The following is a 27952-nucleotide window of genomic DNA, read 5'->3' on the forward strand; positions in this document are numbered from 1 at the left end:
TCATCAGAACTTGTGGAATATGTGTCAGTGGCTTGGAGAAGGAAATCCCAGAGATAATAGTGACATTCTTTTAAGAAATGCTGTATTTCAGTGTTCTTGGTGGCTGGTAAACAATATTGTGATGAATTAACAACTCTAAGTTGTTATAGTATTAACAACTCTAAGTTGAACAGTGATTCCAAAGAGGCTAACCTTGAGCATGAACAAGTTTTAGCAGTACAATAACTGATTTATCTCCTTTTGATATAGCCAAAAGAGTGATGTTTTAAAAATCCAAGTAAGTCTGTAAAATGTTTTTCAATTAGTGTAAATAATCCTTTAATTAGTAGAAGTAAAAATTTGAAGTGATAAAAAAGCATTCAGTTCAGTTGGCAGTATTTTCTTTCTTAGTGGTACATACAGTAATGGTGCATATTATAATCAATATCATTTTTTGATTTTATGAAATTCTGTCTCTAAGTAAAATTTAGAACAATACCTGGCAGATAGAGTTAGCTATTGTTTTATAATCTTTACTTTCTTTCTGCAGTTCCAAGATTTTAAGAGAGCATGTACACTGCTGTTAATCCTGTTTTTAACCCTAGAATTTTACCTCCCTATGTTCTTTCACTGAAATTATAAATATTCATTAATCTTTATTTTTAATTCTGTGAACATAATCATGAATAAATTCTAGACAGTGTTTTCTTTAGAAATTTTGCTTTCTCTTTGACCACTCATAATATAAATAGCCAGAATCTTCCATCTGTTTGTGAGAGGTTAATTAGCTTGATTTCAGAAATTCCCATTATTTAAACTTTTTTTTCCTTATTTGTGTCCTTTTTCCATTGAATAAGTGATATAATCAAGTCCCAAAAAAGGGTACAGTTGGAAAACAAAAGTTCTTGACAAACTAGAATCTAGTCTTCTAGCATTGCAGACCATATATAAACTTAAACTTTCTGAACATTATTATCCTAACATCTGATTCATTCTATACTGTTGAATAATGTATAGATAATTTTAAAGGTATCAGAAATTTAAGTTTCAGCATGGTTTTTTTTTTTTTTTTTTTTTTGAGACAGAGTCTCGCTCTGTCCCCCAGGCTGGAGTGCAGTGGCGCGATCTCGGCTCACTGCAAGCTCCGCCTCCTGGGTTCCCGCCATTCTCCTGCCTCAGCCTCCCGAGTAGCTGGGACTACAGGCGCCCGCCACCTCGCCCGGCTAGTTTTTTGTATTTTTTAGTAGAGACGGGGTTTCACCGTGTTAGTCAGGATGGTCTCGATCTCCTGACCTCGTGATCCGCCCATCTCGGCCTCCCAAAGTGCTGGGATTACAGGCTTGAGCCACCGCGCCCGGCCGCATGGGTTTTTTTTAAGCCTTAAAGGTGACACATGATTATTGTAAAAAATTTAAGTAGTACAGAAGGATATATAGTTCAAGGTGAAAGTCCCACAGTTCCCTGTCCCAGCAAGCACAAACTTCTCTCACTCCTCACGGGTAAATATTACTTTTGAGTACACTCAGAATTTTCTATGGTTATACATTTAAATATATATTTTACATACATGTTCATGTATATTTATTTCCTTGTTTTTATTACATAAATGTTATGTTATAAAATCTGTATTTTTCTGAATGCAGTTTGGACATAGCTCTATTTTAGCACATAACGATCTTCCCTGTTATTTGTAGTGTCTGGACCTGCATTGTTCAATGGTGACCACCACTGACATGTGGCAGTTTAAATTTAATTAAAATGAATAAAATTTAAAATTCAGTTTTTCAGTTATACAAGTCACATTTCAAGTGTGTATTAGCTATGTGTGGCTAGTGGCTGTTGTTTTAGGTAGCACAGAATTATAGAACGTGTCGATAATCTATATACAGAAAGTTCAATTGGACAGCATTGTTCTGGACAGTTTTTAAAAAAACATGTATGTATTAAAATTTTTTTTACTGTATAACTTTTTATTGAGGCATATTTTCTGATAAATTGTGCACATTTTAAATGTTCAAGTTGATAACTTTTCCTTAACTTTTAATTTTAAGATAATTGTAGATTCACATGCAGTTATAGGAAATAACATGGAGATATCTCATGTACCCTTTACCTTGGTTCTCCCAGTGGTAATACCTTGCAAAATTATAGGACACTGTAGTATAGGATAGGACAGGATAGGATAAGACAGGATAGGAGAGTATATAACAGCACAACCAGGAAAGTAACATTGATACAGTAAAGATACAGCACATTTCCTTCACCATAAGGATTCTTGATATTGCCCTTTTATACCCATGTGGTCTTCCTTCTAGCCCCTAGCCTCTCCTTAACTCTTGGCAATCACTAACCTGTTCTCCATTTCCATTAGTTTGTAATTTTAAGAATGTTATATAAGTGGAATCATGTAGTATGTAACCTTATGGGATTGGGTTTTCTCATTCAGCATAATTCTCTGGAGAGTCATCAGGTTGTTGTATCAGTACCTTGTTCCTTTTTGTTACTGAATAGTATCCCACGGTATGGATGTGTTAACCATTCACCCATTGAAGATTATCTGGGTTGTTTCCAGGTTTTGGTTATTAGAAATTAAACAGCTTTAAACATTTGTGTACAAGTATTCACGTAAGCATAAATTTTCCTTCCTCTGGGAGTGCAATTACTGGGTCATATGGTAGTTGTATCTTAATGTTTGTAAGAAACTGACAAGCTGTTTTCCTGAGTAGCTGCACATTTTACATTCCAATCAGCAGTACATGAGTGAGGGTGAGGGAGAGCTGCATCCTCACCAGCATTTGGTATTGTTACTTTGTTATGATTTTTATTGTTGTATTTACTTTCTAATTGGTCTTGGGGTCTCTATTTTGAAAGGGCCACAAGGCAAGTAGCCTCACTCTCTAGGAGAGCCCTCGCAGGGATTGGGGAGATGAGTTAGGTTTGTGCGTGTGTGTCAGGTGAGACACATGAGGAAATGAAACCAGAATGAAATTAGATTTACTCATAGGGCCCAGAGAGGTTAAGCTTAAGGAAGGATGGCGGTAGCTTAGGTTAGTGGGGAGAGAGAGAAAGAGAGAGGGAAAGGGGGCTATCGGTGGGGCTGTGCCTTTTTTAAAGTACGTGGGCATTATCCTGTAGGCTTTCTTGTGGGGGTTGTGGATTGGCTAGTTTAAAGCAAACACTCGTGAAGGGAGATCTTATTTACATGACTCTGGTGTTGATCATTAGGTTTTCATTGTGGTCAGCAGCTGTGGGGAATATTGAGTTTTTGGTCAGTGAGATGAACAAGTCTATATTGCAGACAATCACACAGGCAAGGGAAGCTTTTTTTTTTTTTTTTGAGACAGAGTGTTACTCCCACCCAGGGTGGAATAGAGTGGTGCGATCTCTGCTCACTGCAACCTCTGCCTGCCGGGTGGGTTCAAGCGATTCTCCTACTCTCCTGCCTTAGCTTCCCAAGTAGCTGGGACTATAGGCATGCACTACCACACCCAGCTAATTTTTTGTATTTTTTCCTAGAGACAGGGTTTGACGATATGTTGGCCAGGCTGGTCTCATACTCCTGACCTCAGGTGATCTGCCTGCTTCGGCCTCCCAGAGTGCTGGGATTACAGGCGTGAGCCACTGCGCCTGACCAGGAAGTTTTAACTAGGCCAAACATGGTGGGCTATAGCTGGGTTTCAGATAACTGTTAGATCTAAAAAATGGATGCTGAGTCAGCAACCATAATAAAGAAATTTTTGACACTTTTTAATTTTAGCCCGGTCTTATAGGTAAGTGATAAGTCATTGTCATGTTAACTTGCATTTCCCTAATGGCAGATGATGTTAAATATTTTTTCATGTGCATATTTGCCATTTGTATATCTTGTTTATCGAAGTGTCTCTTCATGTCTGTATGACTTTGCCAGGGCTCCCATAACAGAATGCTACAAACTGGGTGACTTAAACAATGGAAAATTTTTTTCTCCACAATTTTGGAGGCTAGAAGTCCAAGATCAAGTTTCTTCTGAGGTCTCTCTCCTTAGCTTGCAGATGGCTGCGTTCTCATACTCTTACATGATCTCTTTATGTATCCAAATTTTCTCCTTTTTAAAAAGACAGTAATCACATTGGATTAGGGCCCACCCAATGGCCCCATGTTAATTTAATCACCTCTTTAAAGGCCCTAGCTCCAAATACAGTCTGTTCTGAGGTACAGGGGTTAGAGCTTCAACATATGAGTTTTGGGGGTATACGTTTCAGCCGATAATAGTGTCTTTTGCCTATTTCCCAGTTGATTATTTATTTTACTGTCAAGTTTTGAGAGCTGTTTATGTATCTTAGGCACTAGTACTTTGTTGTGATTTGCAATTATTTTCTCCCAGTCTGTAGCTTGTCTTTTCAGCCTTTGTATTAGTCTGTTCTCACACTGCTAATAAAAACATACCCAAGACCAGGTAATTTATAAAGGAAGGAGGTTAAATTGACTCTCAGTTACACATGGCTGGGGAGGCCTCACAATCATGGCAGAAGGCAAGGAGGAGCAAAGTCACGTCTTACATGGTGATAGGCAAAAAAGTGTGTGCAGGGGAACTCACATAAAACTATCAGGTCTTGTGAGATTACTCACTATCTCACTAGAATAGCATGAGAAAGACCCACTCGCATGATTCAATTACGTCCTACCGGTTCTCTCCCATGACAGGTGGGAATTATGGGAACTACAATTCGAGATGAGATTTGGGTGGGGACACAGCCAAACCACATCAGTCTCATAACAGAGTCTTTCTCAGAGCAACAGTTTTAATTTTGATGAAGTCTATTTGACCAATTTTTCTTTTTATGAATTGTGCTTTTTGTGTCAAGTCTGAGTTTTCTTTGCCTAGCCTGAGATCCCAAAGATTGTCTTCTATTTTTTTAAGTTTATAATTTTGCTTTTAACATTCAAGTTCAGGCCAGGCGCGGTGGCTCAAGCCTGTAATCCCAGCACTTTGGGAGGCCGAGATGGGCGGATCATGAGGTCAGGAGATCGAGACCATCCTGGCTAACACGGTGAAACCCCGTCTCTACTAAAAAATACAAAAAACTAGCTGGGCGTGGTGGCGGGCGCCTGTAGTCCCAGCTACATGGGAGGCTGAGGCAGGAGAATGGCGTGAACCCGGGAGGCGGAGCTTGCAGTGAGCTGAGATCTGGCCACTGCACTCCAGCCCGGGCGACAGAGCAAGACTCCGTCTCTAAAAAAAAAAAAAAAAAAAAAAAAAACATTCAAGTTCATGATTAATTTTGAGTTATTTTTTGTATAAAGTGTGAAAATTAAGGTTGAGCTTCTTTTTTCTTTTTTTTGCCTATGGATATCCAGCTGCTCTAGTAACATTTCTTCCATTGAATTGCTTTTACATTGTTGTAAAAAATCAGTTGAGCATATTTGTCGTTTTTATTTCTGGGTCTTCTGTTTCATTGATTTATGTATCTGTCCCTCAGCCAATACTACACAGTCTTGATTACTATAGCTATATAATAGGTCTTGAAGTTTAGTAGTTTGCTGCTTCTCACTTTATTCATCTCTTTCAAAATAGTTTTAGCTATTTGTTTTCTTTTACTAACTATGTAAATTTTAGGTTAAACTTGTCTATTGTCTACTTGCTGGGATTCTGATATTAAATTTATATGTCAGTTGGAGAATTGACAGTTTTTACCATGTTAAAATTTCCAGTCCGTCATTATGGCATGCCTCCTTATTTATTTAGATATTCTTTGACTTCTTTTATTGGTGTTTTGTAGTTTCCAGCATAAAAGATACTGTACATGTTTGGTTACACTAATTTCTGTCTCCTCATGCCCACTTAAGGATACCTCTCCAGCAGTTCTCTACACTTGACATCATTAGTTTTGGCTCTACCAGATCATTTCTGTTAGTGATAATTTCTCTCATCTTAGAAAACAAAAGCAAAATAAAAAACTTTATTTTTCTTTGATTCCATGTCACTTCTGGATACTAGCCCAACTTCTTTGTAGTAAAATTCTTAAAAAGTTTTCTGTACTTGCTGTTCCCAGTTCCTTTTCTCCCATCTTTTCTTAAGTCAACTGCAGTCTAACATGTGCTCCACTTTCAAAGTAATGTGACCTCTGTATTGTTAAATCTAATGATTACTTGCAGTCTTCATTCTTCCTGACTTTTCAATAGCATTGATGTAGTTGATCTCTCTTTGATCAACTTCTTCACTTTTCTTCAGGGAAATACAAATCAAACAAGATAAAATTTGGTAGCCATTGGATCTCCCCAAATTAAGAAGTCTGATAAATCCAAGTATAGTGAAAGAGAACTCACACATTGCTAGTGAGAGCGTAAATTGTTACTACTACCTTGAAAGATAGTTGAAGATACTCCTAAGTTCTATTAATACTAATATGTACTTACTCTAGAGAAACTTTCACAGATGAGACCCGTATAAGATTGTTCATTGCAATATGGTTTGTAGTAGCAAAAAGTGTAAGTGACTTGTATTTCATTTATTTATTTGTTTGTTTGTTGACTCTTTTATTATACTTTAAGTTCTAGGGTACATGTGCACAACGTGCAGGTTTGTTACATATGTATACATGTGCCATGTTGATGTGCTGCACCCATTAACTCGTCATTTACATTAGGTATATCTCCTAATGCTGTCCCTCTCCACTCCCCCCACGACTTGTATTTTAATAGGTGCTTTGTTTTGAATGTCTCCCCTAAAACTCATGTTGAAATTTAATTGCCATTGTGATGGTATTAAGATGTGGGACTGCTGAGAGATGATTAGGCTAAGAGGGCTCTGCCTTCATGAATGGATTAATGTCCTTATCAAGAGAGTGAGTTTGTTATTCGAGAGTGGGTTGTTCTAAAAGCGAGTTTAGTCCTCTCTTGTTTGCTCTCTCATGCTCTCTTGCCCTTGCACCTTCCACCATGGGATGATGCAGCAAGAAGGGCCTTGCCAGATGTGGGCCCCTTCACCTTGGACTACTCAGCCTTCAGAACTGTAAGAAATACTTTATTTTCTTTACAAATTACCCAGTCCGTAGTACTCTATTATAGCAACACAAAGTGGACTAAGACAGTAGGAGAATATATCTGACTTATTCATGTAATGTAATACCATTTAGCAATGACATTGAATAAAGTAGAGCTACATGTATCAGCACAGATAAATCTCAAAAATGTAATGTTAACTGAAAAATTCTAGGTGTGATAGGATAAGTACTGTATGATGTATTTGTATATAACTGAGTGTTAAGTGGGTCTTTTTTTGTCACCTTAGCATTTTTCCTGGAGCCTAAAGCTAAGGATAGTAACTGATAAAGGTTCCCTGCGTTATAAAGAGATGGTGTTGAATTTGTTGGCAAGTGGCCATGATTTGTTCTGGAACTTTAGCACCTCCAGCCTATACAAGATAAAAAAAGAATTTAATGTGAGGAAGGATTCTTTGAAGAGATATCAGCTCAAAATGGAGTGCTATAGTTTTTATATTATCTTCCCTGTGGGTGAAAAACAATTTCTCTGAGAGATTGGGGGACTTTTCAGGAAGGAAGATGGTCCTTTAGCTGGATGCCTGCTGGGTTGCAGAAAATAGTTAGGCCTCCTCTCTGGAATGTTACCTGAGTAAAGTGTTAGAGAATTCTTGGGAAAAGTGTGATTTGGGTCTCCTGGAATTATGGAAGACCCAGAGACTGGGGCCTGCTGCTGCATTCCTGGAGAAGAATAAATGTAACAGATATATAAAATAGCTTCACAGTGGAGAAGCTGGAAGAGAGGACTTTCGCTATGTGTCTGGTGATATTGAATCAAGAGCGTTTCCTTTGGGCCAGGCAAACACTTTAGAGGCTGTTCAGTCTAGTGCCATCTTGAAAGAAACTTAACAAAGAAAGTTGCCTCCTCAGCAGACACAACCTCAGGTATGTGCCACTGGAGTAGGAGCTGAGGAAGAGTTTTAAGAATTGTGCTGGAGAATGTTTCGTTTGTACCAGAGAATGTTACAGAGGGAAGTCTTGTCAGAGAAAGTCAGAACTGGACAGTGACTGAAGTGGTAAACAGCAGATTTCATTCAGGAACTTTGCAATAGTGGAAAAGATACCTCAGTATAGAACTAGACTGAATTCCAAATACAGCAAGGACAGGTGGGGATTTATAGTCAACAAGCAGAATGAGGGGTGTTAGCAGATGGAAAATTACCAAGAGAAGACATCAAGGGCAGGGGATTCTTGCTAAAACAACTTAACATAATTCCCCACCCTCAGTATCTGATGACCTTGGCCTGCCTGGTCAAGCAGGCCAAGGTCATCAGATACTGAGGGTGGGGAATTCTCTCTAATTGACTTAGCAGTATTCTTACAAAAATTGGGATATGCAGGCCCCCAAATGGCAAGGGCCAACATTGAGGCCTAGTTGAGAAGAGGGCTCAGAGGAGCCTGACTAAAGTTTGGTCAAGTAGAAAGTTAGTCCCCACAGGGTGAATTTCAGATCTCTCAAAATGTCCTACAAGAGAGACCCCAAGGTTAGGCGTCTCCCATGATTGAGGGTATTTGATAGCTAAGAGAAAACTACAAAGCTCCAGCCATGTGTATTAGTCTGTTGTCACACCGCTATAAAGAAATACCCGAGACTGGGTGATTTATAAAGGAAAGATATTTAATTGAGTCACAGTGCCACATGGCTGGGGAGCCCTCAGGAAACTTGCAATCATAGTGGAAGGGGAAGCAGGCATGTCTTACGTGGTGGCAGGAAAGAGGAGAGGGGTACATGAAGGAGGAACTGTCGAACGCTTATGAAACCATCAGATCTCATGAGAACTCATTATCATGAGAACAACATGGTGGAAACTGCCCCCATAATCCAGTCACCTCCCGTCAGGTGCTTCCCTCAATACCTGGGGAATACAATTCAAGATGAGATTTGGATGGGCACACGGAGCCAAACCATATCACCGTGAAATACAGATTTTATCTCTTCTCACTTCTCCACTCTTATTTTCATCCGTTAGTAGGCACAATAATGGTTTCCCAAAGATATCAGGTCCTTACCTCTGGAACCTATAAATGTTACCTTATCAGGAAAAAGAGTTTTTACAGAGATAATTAAGTATCTTGAGATGGAGGGATTATTTTGGTTAGCTGAGCCCTAAATGTAATCACATATATCCATGTAAGAAGGAGGTGGAGGGAGATTTGAACATATACACAGAGGAGAAGGCAATGTAAAAACAGTGGAGAGAGATTTGAAAATGTTGGCCTTAATTATGCCAGTACGCAAGAGGGGTAGAAGAGGCAAGGAACAGATTCTCCCCTAGAGCCTCTGGAGGGAGCAGAGTGTGTGGCCCTGCTGACATTTTGACATTAGCCTAGTGATGATTTTGGACTTCTGATCTCCAGAACTGTAAGATAATGAATTCATGTTGTTTTAAACCACTAAGTTTGTGGTAATTTATTAGAGCAATACTAAACTAGCACATATACCACCATACAATATATACAGTTTTCAAAAAGTTCATGGAAAATGTGTATTATGAAAAATCTGTATGTGGATTTCAAATTTTTTTTGCACCAAAATAAACTTTTAACTAACTTGTTGTAACATGTCTAAACCAGATCTAGTTTGAGGCATTAAGAAGGATAAGACATCAGTTTGAAAAGAGCCCTTGTCAGAGCAACATGAATTCTACTAAAATCGAAACAAGAACAAACATATTTATGGTGAAGCTCGGGTAGAAGATGGTGAAATCATTGATGCTTTGTGAAAGTTTATGGGGACAATGCCCCAAACAAATCAGCAGTATATAAATGGATAACTTGTTTTAAGAAAGGATAAGATGATGTTGAAGATGAAGCCAGCAGCAGAAGATCATCGACGTCAATTTGTGAGGAAAAAAATCATCTTGTTCATGCCCTAATTGAACAGGGTGGAGGATTAACAGCAGAAACAAGAAGCAACACCAGAGACATCTCAACTGGTTCAGCTTATACAATTCTGACTGAAGAGGTTGAGCCAACTTTCCACAAGATGGGTGCCAAAACCCTTGCATACATACTGGCTGCAGACAAGAGCAGAGTTTTTAATCAAGATCCTAAAGCATTTATTTGAAGAATTGTAACAGGAGATGAACATGTCTTTACCAGTATGATCCTGAAGACAAAGCACAATCAAAGCAATGGCTACCAGTGGTCTACTCAAAGCAAAAGCAAAAAGTCAGGAGTAAAGGTTGTGGTAACAGAATTTTGGATGCTCAAGGCATTTTGCTTGTTTATTTTCTGGAGTGCCAAAGAATGACAACATCTGCTTATTATGAGAAGGCTAGCCAAAGCTTTAGCAGAGAAAATGCCTGGGAAAGCTTTACCAGAGAGTCCTTCTCTACTGTGACAATGCTCCTACTAATTTCTGTCATCAAAAAGGACAGTTTTGGGAGTTTCAATGAGAAATCATTAGACATCCACATTATAGTTCTGAATTAGCTCCTTCTAACTTCTTTTTGTTCCCTAATCTTAAAAAATCTTTAAAGGGCACCCATTTTTTTCAGGTAATAATGTGAAAAATATTGCATTGACGTGGCTAAATTCTCAGGACCTTCAGTTTTTTAGGGATGGACTAAATGTCTGATATCATTTACAAAAGTGTCTTGAACTTGATGGGGCTTTATTATGTTGAGAGGTGAAGTTTATATTTTTAATCTTTTGATTCCATTTTTTTCTGCAAACTTTTTGAGGTCCCCTCATACACCTCACCTTACGATGGGACCACATCCCCCTAAACTCATCATAAGTCAGAAATGCATTTAATACTCTGTTAAATCCATCATAAAGTTAAAAATTATAAGTTGAACCATTGTGAGTCCAGATACTTCTCTACTTATGATGGTGGTTATGTCCTGATAAACCCATTGTAAACTTGAAAAAATTATTGTCCACCATCCTTAGTCCTCTGTAATAATTTATTTGCATAGCACAGGGGCACACAAAATAGGTCATTTAACTGCCTGGGACAAAGAAGGCTATGGTGACTCTTGAATTGTGAATTGAATTGTAATTTGTAAAGGTTTGCCTGAGCCTGAGATGGGGTGTGTCTTTTAAGTAGAATAGCTAACATGAGCACAGAGATACTGAGGTTTTTAAAAGTACATGACCTCTTGGAATGACTGGTGTACGTAAATGTGTAGGATGTGTAGAAGGGAACGGTGGATACTAAAGCTGGAAAAAGCAAATTGGGACCACTTCATGAAGGATTTTGTATGATTGCTGAAATGTACTCTGTTTACCCTATATGTATGATTTTAAGGATTTTAAGTAAGGGAGTGATAGGGACAGTAATATGGGTAGACCATTTGTGAGAATATTAATACAGAGGAAGGGATGGATTTGTTTTGAGAAAAGAAGGATTGTGACTTGGTGAATATTTGAAGCTGTGGGATAAAGAATCAAGGGGGAATGAGTTTTCTTTTTTTTTTCTTTTTTGAAGAGCTGGGGTCTTGCTCTGTTGCCCAGGAGTGCAGTGGTGTGATCACAGTTTACTGTAGGCTCAAGTGATCCTCCCATCACAGCCTCCTGAGTCGCTGGGATTACAGATGCATGCCATCAAGCCCAGCTAATTTTTTTATTTTTATTTTTATTTATTTATTTTTGAGACAGAGTCTTGCTCTGTCATCCAGTCTGTGTTGCAGTGGCACGATCTTGGCTCACTACAACCTCTTCTGGGTTGAAGTGAATCACTTGCCTCAGCCCACTGAGTAGCTGGGATTACAGGCATACCTGCCACCACGCCTGGCTAAATTTTTGTATTTTTAGTAGAGATGTGGTTTTACCATGTTGGTCACATTGGTCTTGAACTCCTAAACTCAAGCAATCCACCCACCATGGCCTCCCAAAGTGCTGGGATTACAGGCGTGAACCACTGTGTCCGGCCTTTTAAATTTTTATTTTTAGAGACAGAGTCTCACTATGTTCCTCAGACTGGTCTCAAACTCCTGGCTCATGTGATCCTTCCTCATCAGCCTCATGAGTTGTGGGGATTATAAGTATGTACCACTGCACCAAGCTGAATGTTTCTGGCTTGGACATTTTGATAGTTAGAAATACCTTCTAATAAATAGCACAGGAAAGACAGAAGTATAAATTGTGGAAATGGTGGAAAGGAAAAAAAAATCTTTAGATGATCTATTAAAATTGTATATCTAATTCTGTTCCTTCCTTCCTCAAAACTCCCTGATTGGTCTCGGTTGCCTGCTGAACTAGATGCCTAAATGTCTTTGTTTATTCTCAAAGATGGGGTTTTTGCACTTCTCTTCTAAGAGATAGTTTACACTACTTTTTAGGATTTTCAGCTATGTTTCTTTGCCATTCAAATTACATTTTGGTAATTACATTTAAATAATTTACACATGCACTTGATGCAAACATTTAAAAAACCAAACTAAAACAACTTAAATTAAAATACTTAGAAGGTGCTTTTTCCTTGGAATTCTCCAGAGTCATTTTATGTCTGCCCTAGTTTTCTGGGACCTAGTGGAAATGTGGCCACGACTTGAGTGTAGGCTGCTGATAAGAACAGTTGGCCTGTGGTGGAGAAGGGAGGTCAAGGGGAAGAGTAAAGGTCACTTTCATAATATTATCAACTAGGAGATACATAAAAATAATACTAGTCATAATCTTTACAGGATGAAATTGAGAATCTCAAATGAAATATTAAATTGGCCGTATTCTATAATGTAAGAGCCTGTTGGCATTTTTATGCCCAATCAAGTGGGCATATTAATCCATATACAGTGTTATGTATTCCCTGGAATATATTTGAATAAGGATGATTGAACAACTTTATAATGAAGAAACACTAAATACATTGAGTATTAAAAATGGAGGAAAAATAATATGGAAATAAGGAAGTATTCTCATTTTACTTTTCCAATATTGCATTTGATGTTTTTGCCAATGGCGTCGGCCATGGAGTGAAAACACACACACACACACACACACTCTCTCTCTCGCGTGCGCATGCAGGAGAGTTGATAGTACTTGTATTCTTACAATATTCAAAGATATCTAAAATCAGAGATGATAGTTTAACATCGTGGCTGCATATAAGATAAATCTGTGAACATTAGTAGTAAAACCGTATACTAGTTATAACCAGCTTCAAAATACAATGAAAATGATTTATATAGATCCATTTCCCAAATTTATATAGATTCATTTATCCATTTAGTTGTTTATCAAACTAAATGACTCTCAGAATCATGTTAGTCTGGATAAGCTATGTTTTGCTGCAGTAACAACCTTAAATTTCAGTGGCTTAGCTGAGCGTGGTGGTGTGCACCTGTAGTACCAGCTACTCAGGAGGCTGAGACAGGAGGATTGCTTGAGTCCAGGAGTTCGAGGCTGTAGTGGGTGATGATCACGTCTGTGCATAGCCACCATACTCTAGCCTGGACAACATGGTGAGACCCTGTCCCTTAAAAAAATGTTAGTAGTTTATGCTACACATACATTGTGGGTTGGATAGTAGCTATTCTATCCAGTGATTATCTCTACTCTCGAGAAGATTGCCAGTCTCCTTGGCAGTTGGAAAGAAAGACTGGGGAATTGCATATTGGCTCTTAAACTTGTTCTCTGAAAGCAATAGATCCTTTTTATTCATATTCCATTGGTTAAGATCACATGGTCTATCTACTTGGGCACACTTACCTTTCAAAGGGCCAAGGGTGTACAGTTCGACCTTGTGCCTGAGAAGAGAAATGAAAATATTTCATGAATAGCACTAATAATTGTAGCAGTATTGAAATATAAAAATGAAAACCAAAAAAGCACAAGGAAAAGATTAATACATGTGGCTATAAAGGGTGTAATCTCTGAATTATATTGAAAGCATAAATGAACAGTTCTAAACATGGAACAGACGTCTTTAGATCAGTATGAAAAAGATTAATATTTAATCATATATATATATATAAAAGTCTAATTCAAATATATTAAGCAAATTTCAGGAGTCAAGTACAATAAAATGACCAAAAGATATGAACAGGTAATTCCCAAAAGATGAAATAGGATAGGAAAATATATTTAAAGTTGCATTTGCAAGTCTTTTTTTTTTTTTTTTTTTGAGACCGAGTTTTGCTCTTGTTGTCCAGGCTAGAGTGCAGTGGCACAATCTCTGCTTACCGCAACCTCCGCCTCCTGGATTCAAGTGATTCTCCTGCCTCAGCCTCCTGAGTAGCTGGGATTACAGACATGAGCCACTACGCCCAGCTAATTTTGTATTTTTACTAGAGATGGTATTTCTCCATGTTGGTCAGGCTGGTCTCAAGCTCCTGACCTCAGGTGATCTGCCCACCTTGGCCTCCCAAAGTGCTGCGATTACAGGCATGAGCCACTGCGCCCAGCAAGTCTTTCTTACTCTATTTAAGTAGTGGAGAATTTAAAAATAACACCCAGTACTAGTGAGTTTATGGAGAAATAGTTAATCATGTATTGCTGTTCAGATTATAATTCTTTTGCAAAACAATTTAGATACCATGTTAAGAACCATAAAAATATTCATGCCCTTTAATTTAAGAATCCGTCTCTAGGAGTTTACCCCAGTTAAAATGAAGAAATATTAAATGAGTTAAAGTATTTTTCAGTAGTGAGGAAAAATTCATCCATTTATTCTTTCATTTAAGGAGACCAGTATTATTTGTGCTAGGCTCTGTCCTAAGCACTGGGCATACACAAATGATTAAGATAGGATTCCCACCCTGTCATAGCTTAAAGTTTAATGGTGAAGAGAATGTTAGGGGAAGACAGAGAAGAAGAATGCCTAAAATACACAATCTCAGCTCAGTTAGGACATGTAAGAATAACCTAAAAATGTTCAGCAATTGGGAAATGTTTCAGAACATTTTGATACATTGGTATATGCAGTGGTATATATTGGTATATGCAGAGTGACTAACGGTTCAAAGCAGTACTTATAAAAACTATATGTAATGGCATAAAGAAACATAAAAGGGAAGAATATTAAGGGTGTGAGTACTATGATTACAGACTATGTAAAAATACATAAACATTTGGGGAAATAAAGATTGTAAAGGAATGTTGAAAGAAATCTGAAACAAATAAGGTTAGATTAAAAACAATAGTTCCCCCTTAAAACACGTAACTTCAGTCTAGTAATGAGAAAAAAAAAAAACTCAAAGAAATCCAGTTGAGGGTCGTTCTACAAAATACCTGACTAGTTATTCTCAAAACCATCAAGGTCATCAAAAACAAGGAAAGTCTGAGAGGCATCGCAGCCAAGAGTAACCTAGGGAGCCATGAGAACTACGTGTAAGGTGGTATCCTGGATGGGATCCTGGAACAAAAGGGACATTAGACAAAAACTAATGAACTCTGCTCGAAGTATGGACTTAGTTAATAATAGTGTATCAATATTGGTTCTTTAAAGGTAATGTATCATACTGTTAGCTGTTGATAATAGGGGAAACAGCGTGGGGAATATGAGAACTACTCTCGACATTGTTTTTGTAAATCTAGAACTCTTATACAAAATGAAGCTTATTTGTAAAGAGATAGGAAGAGGAGAGAAACACATGCATATAGGCATGTGCTTAAGTGTTCATCAGGCTGGGTGCGGTGGAGCACACCTGTAATCCCATTGGGAGACCGAGGTGGGTGGATCACTTGAGGTCAGGAGTTTGAGACCAGCCTGGCCAACATGGTGAAACCCCGTCTCTACTAAAAATACAAAAATTAGCTGAGCTTGGTGGCACTCATCTGTAGTCCCAGCTACTCTGGATACTGAGGCAGGAGAGTCAGTTGAACCCAGGAGGTGGAGGTTGCAGCGAGCCAAGATAATACCACTGCACTTCAGCCTGGGTGACAGAGCAAGACTCTATCTATCTCTAAATAAATGAATAAATAAATATTCATCAGATGTCCGTGGAAAGACATTACAATACACTACATACAATACAATACATATATTGTTACACATACATGTATAGATACGGATTAATGTTAGAAGGAAATGAAGTGAAAACCATTATTTAAGGAAGCTAAGGTTGATGAATATTTTCCCAAATGTTTTCCTAAATCAGTTTTGTTCAGTCTTTCGTGAAAGACAGTTCATCACAAAGATAAATACCTTATGTTCTCACCCATACATGAAAGCTAAAGAAGTTAATCTCAGAAGTAGAGAGTAGAATAGTGGTTACTAGAGGCAGGAAAGAGGAGGAGGGGGATAAAGGTTGGTTAATGGATATAAAAGTACAGCTAGTTAGGAGGAATAAGTCCTAGTGTTCTATAGTACTACAGAGTGACTAATTAACAATTTATTGTATATTTTCAAATTTAGAAGCACAGATTTTGAATGTTCTCAACACAAAGAAATGATCAATTTTGAGGTGATGGATATGCTGATTATCCTGTTTTGGTCATTGTACATTGTATACATGTTTTGAAATATTACACTGTATCCCATAAATACGTACAATTATTATGTGTCAATTCAAAGTAATAAAAGCCGAGAAAACATGGTGTTTCAGGTAGGTTGTAAGAGTCTGTCTTGAGTATAGTGCCATCTGCTGGTACTGTTAACTAATTACATTTTAGAAGAGTTATTTTATGATTTTGTAGGGGAAACTGGTTTTTCTTGCCATTTGTTGTTCACTTGGTTATGTATTTTTATGCTTATGCCCTCTTTTTATTATAAACAATAAGCATTCCTTTAAAAATCCTTATGATATCCCTATAATTTAGAAGAAATCATTACCTTAGGTTTTCCTTTGTTGCCAATTTCCCCCCCTCCCCCATTTCTATGGCTGTAGCAAAATGCCTTTATTTTGCAAATGTAATTTGGGGTGAAATAATTTTCTTAAAAGGAGCTTTATATGTTTGCTTTTGTTTGTTTTATTGTTTGTTTATTTATTTTTTGAGACGGAGTCTCGCTCTGTCGCTCAGGCTGGAGTGCAGTGCAGTGGCGCGATCTCGGCTGACTGCAAGCTCCGTCTCCCGGGTTCACACCATTCTCCTCCTGCCTTAGCCTCCAGAGTAGCTGGGACTACAGGCACGAGCCAGCACGCCTGGCTAATTTTTTTGTATTTTTAGTAGAGACGGGGTTTCACCATGTTAGCCAGGATGGTCTCAATCTCTTGACCTCGTGATCCACCCGCCTCGGCCTCCCAGAGTGCTGGGAGTACCGGCGTGAGCCACCGCGCCCGAAAAAGCCTAGAGATCGAGTCTCGTCATGTTGATTTCTCTTAGCCGCAGTGTTTATCACAGCTCAGCTTGTCCCAGTGCTTCCCATTCCTGTCTACTATTCCTGTCTATTGTCTGCTACCTATAGTAGCAGATTTTGGAGGTAATTTCTCTTCTTCCAGTTCTCTTCAAAGCCATGGCTATTAAACAAACAAAAAGCCTTATGACTATCAAGTAGATAATGTTAAGAATCTTCCAAGTGGCTATAATTTTTTAAAATATATGAAATCATTGTATGTTCCCCTTAGAACTTGGAGAGTGTCTAATCTAGAAGTTTCAGAACTTTTTTTTTTTTAGAAAGCAGCTAAACCTTTAATTGAAGAAATCTTGTATAAAGCTGCATGTCCTGGGGTCGTACATAAGCAAACCCAAACCCAATTCAATGAAAACAGTGACATGAAACTTAAGTCTCTCTAGAGACTTTATCAGTTGGAAATCGCCAACTAACCTCTAACTTAGGACCTTCTACTGAATCATGATCCAATAAGGCAAATGCATAGCTAGTATGGCTAATCAAGTAATTGCTTTGCTTCCAGGTTCAGCCTGTAGAAACCCCTGTGCTCATGCTCTGAAGCTGAGCTCTCTGAACCTCTTCTGGTTTAGTGTTGTCAGATTCATGAGTTGTCCTTTGCTCAGATAAACTATGCTAAATTTAATTTGCTTAAAGTTTTTAATACCCAGTATCTAAAAACAAATAACGAAGTGCTTTGTTTAAGATGGGAATGAGGCTGAGTGCAGTGGCTCACGTCTGTAATTCCAGCACTTTGGGAGGCCAAAGTGGCGGATCACATGAGGCCAGGAGTTTGAGACCAGCCTGGCCAACATGGTGAAACCCTGTCTCTACTAAAAATACAAAAATTAGCCAAGCATGGTGGTGTACGCCTGTAGTCTCAGCTACTCAGGAGGCTGAGGCAGGAGAATCGATTGTACCTGGGAGGCGGAGGTTGCAGTGAGCTGACATCATGCCACTGCACTCCAGCCTGGGTGACAGAGTGAAGCTCTGCCTCAAAAGAAGGGAATGAATGTGTGGAGTTTGAAATCTCTGAGCTCTTCCACTCTTACCTTGAGGCACCTCAGAGGAACTTTTTGCTTATTTTATTCATCCCTTTTTACAAAGGAGAGATCTGTACCCTATAGCAGTTAATTGACTTGCTAGGTGTACCCTAGGTAGGGGCGTGGCAGACTTTCAGTTCATTAGCCTCTCAGTCAAGGATTTTTTTTCTGTTATACGCAGCTGCTTCTAATGGAATTACTGTATTCTTAAAAGTTACAATGACCCATATATATATTTTAAAATTAATCTTGCTTTTCTTGGTAGAGATAGCAATTAAACTGCTTCTTGGTTTCCATTAACATTGAGGAAAAAGTACAGGATTTTAAAGAATTGAATTAACTAAATATTTGTATGTTGAAAATATATTTAATATATAATAGCAAATTTTTAACTTAAAATTATTATCTACATTTGTTAGATATGCTTATTTATATGAACATGTTAAAAATATGTTTTTAAATTAGAACTGTTACTCCTAGGCCTATTGATAGTTGTGGTTATCTTGATAGAGTGTTGTCATTTGTCACATTGACAAGGTACTAGTCCTAGAGATAAACCAGTATCCAGTCTGTTTAAAAGTGAGAAACAAAGTTCTTTATTACAAAATTTGGTAATAAAGCAGGTTGGAGATTTTCTTATACACCTTTTCTTTAGTGAGTATAGCTCTGCCGCTCTAGAATTATTCGAGATATGTTTAGTTAAAGGCATCTTTTAAAAAATCAGACACCTTTTACTAAAGAAATAAAAACAGCCTTATAGGTGGCACAAAGCAGATACTGATATTGGTTAATTTTAATATGTTACTGGAAAAAAAGTCTAATTTCCAGTAACATTTGTAAGCTCACATTTGGCAATGTCAGTGAAACAAACTGAGAATACAATTTAATCATTATGTGCAGTAAGTGAGGTCTCTGGGCATGATAATAAAATTAAAGTTAACTTGAAAACTTTATGATAGTAATCCTCAGAAAGATACTTATTTTTATTCTATTAATATTATTTGTATGTAAAAGCAATGCATTTGTCCATAGTAAAAAAGAATAGCATTTTGCCGTAGCACATTTTCAAATTCAAAGTTGTTTCAAGTTATGTTATTACCTTTTGGATATTATGTTGTCCTCATCTATGTTTTTACTTATTATTGGAAGGCTCTTGCTTATAATATTTGACTTATTTTTCTTCCCTACTTTGTCTTTCCATTCTGGATTGGAAGTCCTTCAGGATTACAGGCTATATTCTGTATACATGCACAGTGATGCTCTGAGCCATAGTGGAGCCTGGTGCAAAAGGAAGAGTTAGTGATTCTGATGCTGTCTCTGTTTTAAAATGTTGATGTTTGGTTCGTGTGTGTGTGTGTGTGTGTGTGTGTGTGTCTGTGTTGCATTGGTTTTGTTTTAAAAATATTCCATTAAAATGTTGTTGTTTTTGTTGTTGATCTTGATTACTGAGTTTTTTGACACTCTCTTTTTTTTTTTTTTTTGAGACGGAGTCTCGCGCTGTCGCCCAGGCTGGAGTGCAGTGGCCGGATCTCAGCTCACTGCAAGCTCCGCCTCCCGGGTTCACGCCATTCTCCGGCCTCAGCCTCCCGAGTAGCTGGGACTACAGGCGCTGCCACCTCGCCCGGCTATTTTTTGTATTTCTTAGTAGAGACGGGGTTTCACCGTGTTAGCCAGGATGGTCTCGATCTCCTGACCTCGTGATCCGCCCATCTCGGCCTCCCAAAGTGCTGGGATTACAGGCTTGAGCCACCGCGCCCGGCTGACACTCTCTTTAACATTGCACATGTCTTACCCTATCCTGGGTGGGGTCCCGGTGTTCATTGTAGAGAGCTTTATGTAACAGGCTCTCAATACATGTTTTGTTGGTTATATTATTCCATTCTCCCTGAAAGCTGTGATGAAGTTTTTATTCTTTTTCAGGTATCTTACAGCCATATAGATGTCAAAGTTGAAGGTTAAAAAAATTATTTTCCCTGTGGTTGGAGAGACTAGAATCAGAAAAGAAAACTTAGAAATAAGAAAGTCTTACTGGCTTAGAAGTATTTTTCTTTACCCCACTGAATATAGAGCATAGACAGATTGAAAACTGGAATTCTGTGGAGAAATTAAATAGAAAAGATTTAAAGAAATTAAATGGATAGGTCTTATGTATTGGCTTGCTTTGTTAGTTATTCAGAACATTGTATGTACTCAAAATACTAAGCCTACTTAAGCTATTCTATTTTAATGGAGTTTGAGAATAACCTCTTAAAAAATCATTTAGTGAACTATCTGCAGTATATTGTGAATCTTGGCTTAAGAATGATGTATATTTCCTTTCTTCTACTAATGTGGATATATAATTATTCCTGAGGTATTTTAACATTGGCTATAGCATTTTGATAAGGAACTAAGCATTTACTTGCTGAAAGATTATATGCTAAGCAGAATTTGTTTGTGTGAAACTTTTAAATTCCTTTTCATTGAAAATATTCAGATTGATAGTCTTCTCAATTTATGGTTCAAACGAATGAGTTTTAGAACTTCCCACACTATTTGAATGGCTAGAGTAAGCTAAATAGCTTTTTCCTCTAGTAAAATACTCTTAACTTTGTATGATTAAGTATCAGTGGAAGGTGGTTTATCAGAGGCAAGAGAGCATGTAGTGTTCTAAGGATTTCTTTCCAAATATTTTATGATTTTTCCTTTTATTTATATTTACACATATGTTTGTGAAAAATATCAGAAACACAGCAGTTTCAACAGATGTTATTGGAGCTGAACAAACTCAGTTTTTCTGTTTTTATATAAAAGAAACAATTGTATTTTAGTGCTATGTTATATTGGGGAAATTGACTGTATATAGCAAATTTTGTATTTTTGATAGAAAATTACAGCATGTAAGCTTTGAATGGATGTAATATTCTTTGAAACTGTCATAAATTTTTATGTAAATTAAATCTTATATGTATAGATTTTTATATAAAACCTTTTTAAAAGGATATTGACATTTTTAGGCCTATTCAAGCAGATTTACTTTTATCAGCACTGCTCCGTTCCTTAATCATTTAATGGTAGCTGGGTGCATGAAAGAGTTTTAGGAAAGGTGGTATCTGAGAATAATAGAAAAACAATATCCATAGGTTCCTTCCTTTAGGACCTTAGAGTTTATTTGAGGAATAGAGTAGTGCATGTGATGAAGGTTTTAAAAGTAGAGTGTTAGAGCTGTGGGTCATACTAGAATAATAGAAAAATTGGTCAGAGAGAATGAGTTGATTTGATGATGAGGTAAGAGAGTTCTATGGAGCTGAAGATTAACCTTAGTTGCTGAGTTGTTACTTGTTTCTGATCTTACAGATTTTTTTTAGCTTGAGAATGTGTAAAATGGGTAGATCTCTTTGAACAAGCTTTTTCCCCAAAGAGTGTAGACTTGGCCACACACACACGGTGGCTCCTGCCTGTAATCTCAGCACTTTGGGAGGCTGAGGCGGGCAGATCACGAGGTCAGGAGATCCACACCATCCTGGCTAACATGGTGAAACCCTGTCTCAACTAAAAATACAAAAATTTAGCCGGGTGTGGTGGCACACGCCTGTAGTCTCAGCTACTGAGGAGGCTGAGGCAGGAGAATCGCTTGAACCCGGGAGGCGGAGGTTGTAGTGAACTGAGATTGCATTACTGCACTCCAGCCTGGGCGACGGAGTGAGACTCCATCTCAAAAAAAAAAATAAATAAGTAAATAAAAGAGTACAGACTTTAGAATAAGGTAAACTTAATTATTTCAGTAATTAGCATTTCTCAAACAACAAAAAGCACTACTATAACATATATAAATATTTTCTGTACCTCTTTTTTCAATTCTTGCCTGTGTGTGATTTTCTTTTTAACAGGAAATCAAACCCCAAAGCCATTATAACCATGGATATGGTGAACCTCTTGGACGGAAAACTCATATTGATGATTACAGCACATGGGACATAGTCAAGGCTACACAGTAAGGTTTTTGTTGTAGTTGTTTTCTTTGGCATGTATATTTCAAGTGAAATATGAATCTGAATAACAGTCATATTACCTTGGGGAAAACATCCGTATATCTCAATTAAAAAATTAGTTTATGGGCTGGGTGTGGTGGCTCACACCTGTAATCTCAGCACTCTGGGAGGACAAGGAGGGTGGATCACCTGAGGTCAGGAGTTTGAGACCACCCTGACCAACATGGTGAAACCCCATTTCTACTAAAAATATAAAAATTAGCCGGGCATGGTGGCGGATGCCCTATAATCCCAGCTACTTGGGAGGCTGAGGCAGGAGAATCGCTTGAACTCAGGAGGTAGAGGTTGCAGTGAACTGAGATTGTGCATTCCAGCCTGGGCAACAAGAGTGAAACTCTGTCTCACAAAAAAACAAAAAGAAAAGAAAATTTAGTTTATTTCCCATTGGTTAATTGAATGTGTCTGTTTGCTTTTGGTACTTGCTGATCTTTCCAGAAGTATGTTATTAGGCCCTAAGAATATTAAGGTTAGTTATGGTGAATTGGAAAATTTTGTTAGAATTAAAGCACTTTAAATGGAAAACATTATTGTGCATCCAATATTCAGCCCCCGCAACCAGGTACACAGATTAGAAATAAGACGTAGTTAATGTCATATTTACTTATTTATTTAACCCATGCTAGGAAAATATCACAGAGTTTTCTAAAATATCAAAATACCGTATTATCAGTCTTTGAGGAAGGGAAAGGAAAAGGATAAATCTGACTTTTTATAATGCAAATTATATGGAAGTTGAAATAACAACAGTTATTTTCATCTGCAAAGAGGAGAAACTAGTTCATAGGTTCTTGAGCTTTAAGAATTGTCTGAAATTGAACAGATGTGGAAGTTCATGCCTATAATCCTAACACTTTGGGAGGCCAGTGTGGGAAGATCACTTGAGATCAGGAGTTTGAGACCAGCTTGGGCAACAGAATGAGACCCTGTCTCTAAAAAAAAAAAAAAAGTAGGGCATTGTATTAGTCCGTTCTCTCACTCCTATAAAGAAATACTGAGTCTCTCACTCCTATAAAGAAATACTGAGACTGGATAATTTATGAAGAAAAGAGATTTAATTGGCTCATGACTCTGCAGGCTGTACAGGAAGCATAGTGGCTTCTGCTTCTAAGGAGTCTTCAGGAAACTTTACAATCATGGCGGGAGGTGAAGGGGAAGCGGGTACATCTTACATGGCTGGAGCAGGAGGAAGAGAGAGTGGGGAGAGAGTGGGGAGGAGGTATTGCACATTTCCGAACAGCCAGATCTCACGAGAACTCTCACAAGAACAGTACCAAAGGGATGGTGCCAAACCATCCATGAAGGATCCACCCCTGTGATCCAATCACCTCTCACCAGGCCCCATCTCCAACATTGGGGATTACAATTAAACATAAGATTTGGGTGGGGACATAGATCCAAACCATGTCAGGCGTGATGGCATACTCCTGTGGTCCCAGCTACTCAGAAGGCTGAGGTGGGAAGACTGCTTGTGCCTGGGAGTTTGAGGCTGCAGTGAGATATGGTCATGCCAATACACTCCAGCCTGGGCGAAAGAGTGAGACCCCCATCTCAAAAAAACAAAACAAAACAAAACAAGCAAAAAAAGAATTGTCTGAAGTTCATTGCATCCCACAGAATTATTAGTCATATTTGCTTAGGGTGTGTATTTTTCTTGGTCTTTCTGATCATCTGCATATTTTCCTCAAGAAGAAATCTTTTTTTTTTTTTTTTTTTTTTTTTGAGACGGAGTCTCACTCTGTCGCCCGGGCTGGAGTGCGGTGGCCGGATCTCAGCTCACTGCAAGCTCCGCCTCCCGGGTTTACGCCATTCTCCTGCCTCAGCCTCCCGAGTAGCTGGGACTACAGACGCCCGCCACCTCGCCCGTCTAGTTTTTTGTATTTTTTAGTAGAGACGGAGTTTCACTCAAGAAGAAATCTTAAACTGGGATCTGTTATGCCAGTAGGTCAACTAAGACAGACAATGTTTTTTATTTGTATTGTGAAATTATGAAATAACTCTTTCCTAATATAAAGACTTGGTGTGCTTTTGGTCTTTAATATTCATTCTGTATAGTGCTGGAAACCTTAACACTACTCAGTGCAAACCAAATCTCAGAATAATGTCACCTTTATTACAACTTGCTAAGAAAGTGTGAATTACTTAACATTCTTACCTGGGCTCTGGGAGGAGCTTCAGACTTCCCTGAGTGCCTTGGAATTATGTACAGAATTTTGTGTGTTGGAGTATGTTTCTGGGTAGAGTCCGTGACTTTCATTACATTTTTAAAGAGGTCTGTGATCCCCAAAAAGATTAAAAATGATTGATCTGAACAATTTGGTTCTAAGGTGATCTCATCCTTTGCGTGGGTTTTGAGTGCAACAACATAGAGAAATCCAGTGACAGCTGTAAAGATTGTGTTTCTGTTTTCTTTTGTAGGTTTGTTTGTTTTTAGGTTTAAATAGATTATCTTATCTAAATACAGGTTGAGTATCCCTTATTCAAAGTACTTGGTACGAGAAGTGTTTTGGATTTTGGATTTTTTAGGATTTCGGAATATTTGCACATACACAATGAAAAATCTTTGGGGTGGGACTCAAGTCTAAACTTGTTTATTTATTTTTCATATACACATAGCCTGAAGGTGCTTTTATAGAATGTTTTTTATGTTTTATGCACCTGTCACATGAGGTCATCTGTGGTATCATGTGCTCAGAAAGTTAAGGATTTTGGAATATTTCATGTTTTGGATTTTTGAATTAGAGATGCCCAACCTGTGGGTTTTTATTAGAATGACACATGTAATCTTGATTTTTCTACACAGAAAGCAACAACAAAAACTAGACAAACAAAACCCAAAAATTTGTGTCTTTAGAATGTAGTTTATTTTGTTTGTAGTCTTCCCTTTTCCACTTGATATTTGCTTAGAAATTGTTAATTATTTACAGTGGGAGGAAGAGGCACAGTACTACATTTTGATACATAAGTTCAATTCACTTTTAAAAATATGTGAGTCCAGGCTGGGCACGGTTTCCTTAAGTTCTGTGTTTCCTTACTTATGTCTACTTGTTGCATCCATTATTGAGAGTTGGGGTATTAAAGCCTCTAGCTCTTGCTGTGAAACTGTTTCTCTCTTCAGTTCTGTCAATTTTTGCTTCAAATATTTTAATGATGTTATTAGGGTAAATGTGCAATGCTTTTAATTTATAATTGTTGTATCTTCTTGCTGAATTGAACCTTTTATTGATATGTAATGTTTTTGTTTGTCTTTTGTAACCATTCTTGATTTAAAGTTTATTTTCTGATATTAGTGTAGCCACTCTTGCTCTGGTAACTATTTGCATGGAATTTCTTTTTGATACTTTCATTTCCAACTCATTTGCCTTTGGATCTAAAGTGTGTCTGTTGCAGATAGCATATAGTTGGGTCTGTTTTACCCGTCTATTCTGCCAAACTGTCTTTGGGTTGGAGAGTTTAATCCATTTACATTTAAAGTAATTACTAATAAAGAGGGACTTCTGTCATTTTGCCATTTGTTTTCTTTCTTTCTTTTTTTTTTTTGAGACAGAGTCTTGCTTTGTCGCCCAGGCTGGCGTGCTGTGGCGCAATCTTGGCTCACTGCAATCTCCACCTTCCGAGTTCAAGCAGTTCTCCTGCCTCAGCCTCCTAAGTAGCTGGAATTATAGGCATGCACCACCATGCCCAGCTGATTTTTGTATTTTTAGTAGAGACGGGGTTTCACCATGTTGATCAGGCTGGTCTCAAACTCCTGACCTTGTGATCCGCCTGCCTCGGCCTCCCAAAGGGCTGGGATTACAGGCACGAACCTCTGCGCCCAGCCGCCATTTGTTTTCTATATGCCATATAGCTTTTTTCCTTCTCATTTCCTACATTACTGAATGTTTTGTGTTTAGTTCAATTTTTGTAGTGAAATGTTTAAGTTTCTTTCTCATTCCTTTTGTGTATATCCTGTAGTTACTTTTCTTTGCAGATACTATGGATATTACACTTAACATCCTAAAGTTATAACACTCATTTGAATTTATGTTATTGAATTTATACAGATTAATTCCAATAACCTAATAAACTGTGCTCCTTTACAGCCTCATCTATATGCTTTTTAGTTGTTGATGTCACAGAACTACATATGTATACGTTGTATTTTGAAAAGACATAAAGTAATAATTATTTTAAATGCATTGGTCTCTAAAATTATATAGAAACAATATGTAGACACACAGACCAAAATTACAATAATACTAGTGTTTAATAGTTTTTAAATTAATAGTCTCTTAAATCATGTAGAAAACAAAAAAGTAGAGTTACAAATTATTGTTATGTCTTGCTAGGTTTTATAATTGTCCATGTATTGACTTGTATTGAGATCTTTATTTTTTTGTATGGCTTAGAGTTACTGTCTTAGTGTCCCTTAATTTCACCCAGCAGGTCTCCTTTGATCCTTTCTTGCAGGGCAGGTCCAGTGGTAACAGATTCTCTCAGTCATTATTTGGGAATGTCTTAGTTTCTCCCCCACTTTTGAAGGACAGTTTTGCTGAATACAGGATTTTTCATTGGCATTGATTTTCTTTTAGCACTTTGGATATGTCAGCCTGTTACCTTCTGGCCTCCGAGGTTTCTGATGAGAAATCTGCTGATAATCTTATTGAGGATCCTTGTATGTGACCAGTTGCTTCTCTCTTGTTCCTTTCAAGATTCTCTCTTTGTCTTTGTCTTGCAAAAGTTTGATTATAATATGTTTCAGTGTGGGTGTCTTGGAGTTCCTTTTACATTGACTTCATTGATGTTTATATTCAAATTTAGGAAGTTTTCAGCTATTATTTTTTTGAAGTATTCTCTCTGTCCCTTTCTCTCTCTCTGTCTCTCTTTTTCTGGAACTTCCACAATGTGTGTGGTGTTCTACTTGATGGTGTCCCACAGGTCCCTTAGACTATCTTCACTTTCCTTCGGTCTTTTTTCTTTCAGCTCCTCACACTTGATAGTAATTGCTATTGCTCTGTCTTCATGTTTGCTGACTCTTTCTTCTGTCTTTGAAGACATTTCTGTCTCATTTCTGTCTTTGAATCCATATAATGACTTCAGTTACTGTATGTTTTAGTTCTAGAATTTTTTCTGGTTTCTTTTTAGGTATTTTATCTTTTTATGAATACAGGTTCTACTAGCTTACATTGATTTGACTTTTCAGCTATACAATGGTGCAAAAGTGGTACACACATTCAGTAGAAATCATGCTTCAAGTATGACCCATACAGCCATTCTTTTTTTTTTTCCCACTTTCAGTGCAGTATTCAATAAATTACATGAGGCCAGGCACGGTGGCTCACACCTGTAATCCCAGCTCTTGGGAAGGCTGAGGTGGGCAGATCAGTTGAGCCCAGGAGTTCAAGACCAGCCTGAGCAACATAGTGAAACTGCATCTCTACTAAAAATACAAAAAAAGAGCCGAGTGTGGTGGTGCACACCTGTGGTCCCAGCTACTTGGGAGGCTGAAGTGGGAGGATTGCTTGAGCCCTGGGAGTGGAGATTACAGGGAGCCATGATTGCACCACTGCACTCCAGCCTCAGTGACAGAGTGAGACCCTGTCTCAATAAAAAAATTACATGAGATATTTATTATAAAACAGGCTTTGTCTTAGATGATTTTGTTCAGAGTGTCATTGTCCTTTCCCGCAT

The 27952-nt window shown here is 37.9% G+C and overlaps 1 protein-coding gene across 2 annotated transcripts in view; it reads left to right on the plus strand.

Annotated features, from left to right (window-relative positions):
* ZDHHC17 (zinc finger DHHC-type palmitoyltransferase 17) overlaps window positions 1-27952 on the plus strand; it is a 90204-nt gene that overhangs the window by 12209 nt on the left and 50043 nt on the right. Inside the window, exon 2 of one of the 2 annotated variants that reach the window (XM_031650630.1) lies at window positions 22124-22227. The exons of the other annotated variant lie outside the window; for it this stretch is intronic. Coding sequence (XP_031506490.1) covers window positions 22124-22227 — 104 coding nt within the window. The remainder of the gene's footprint in view (window positions 1-22123; window positions 22228-27952) is intronic. 2 annotated transcript variants of the gene reach the window in all.

The sequence above is a fragment of the Papio anubis genome, chromosome 9 (assembly GCF_008728515.1).
Source record: "Papio anubis isolate 15944 chromosome 9, Panubis1.0, whole genome shotgun sequence".
In the NCBI taxonomy this organism is placed as follows: Eukaryota; Metazoa; Chordata; class Mammalia; order Primates; family Cercopithecidae; genus Papio; species Papio anubis.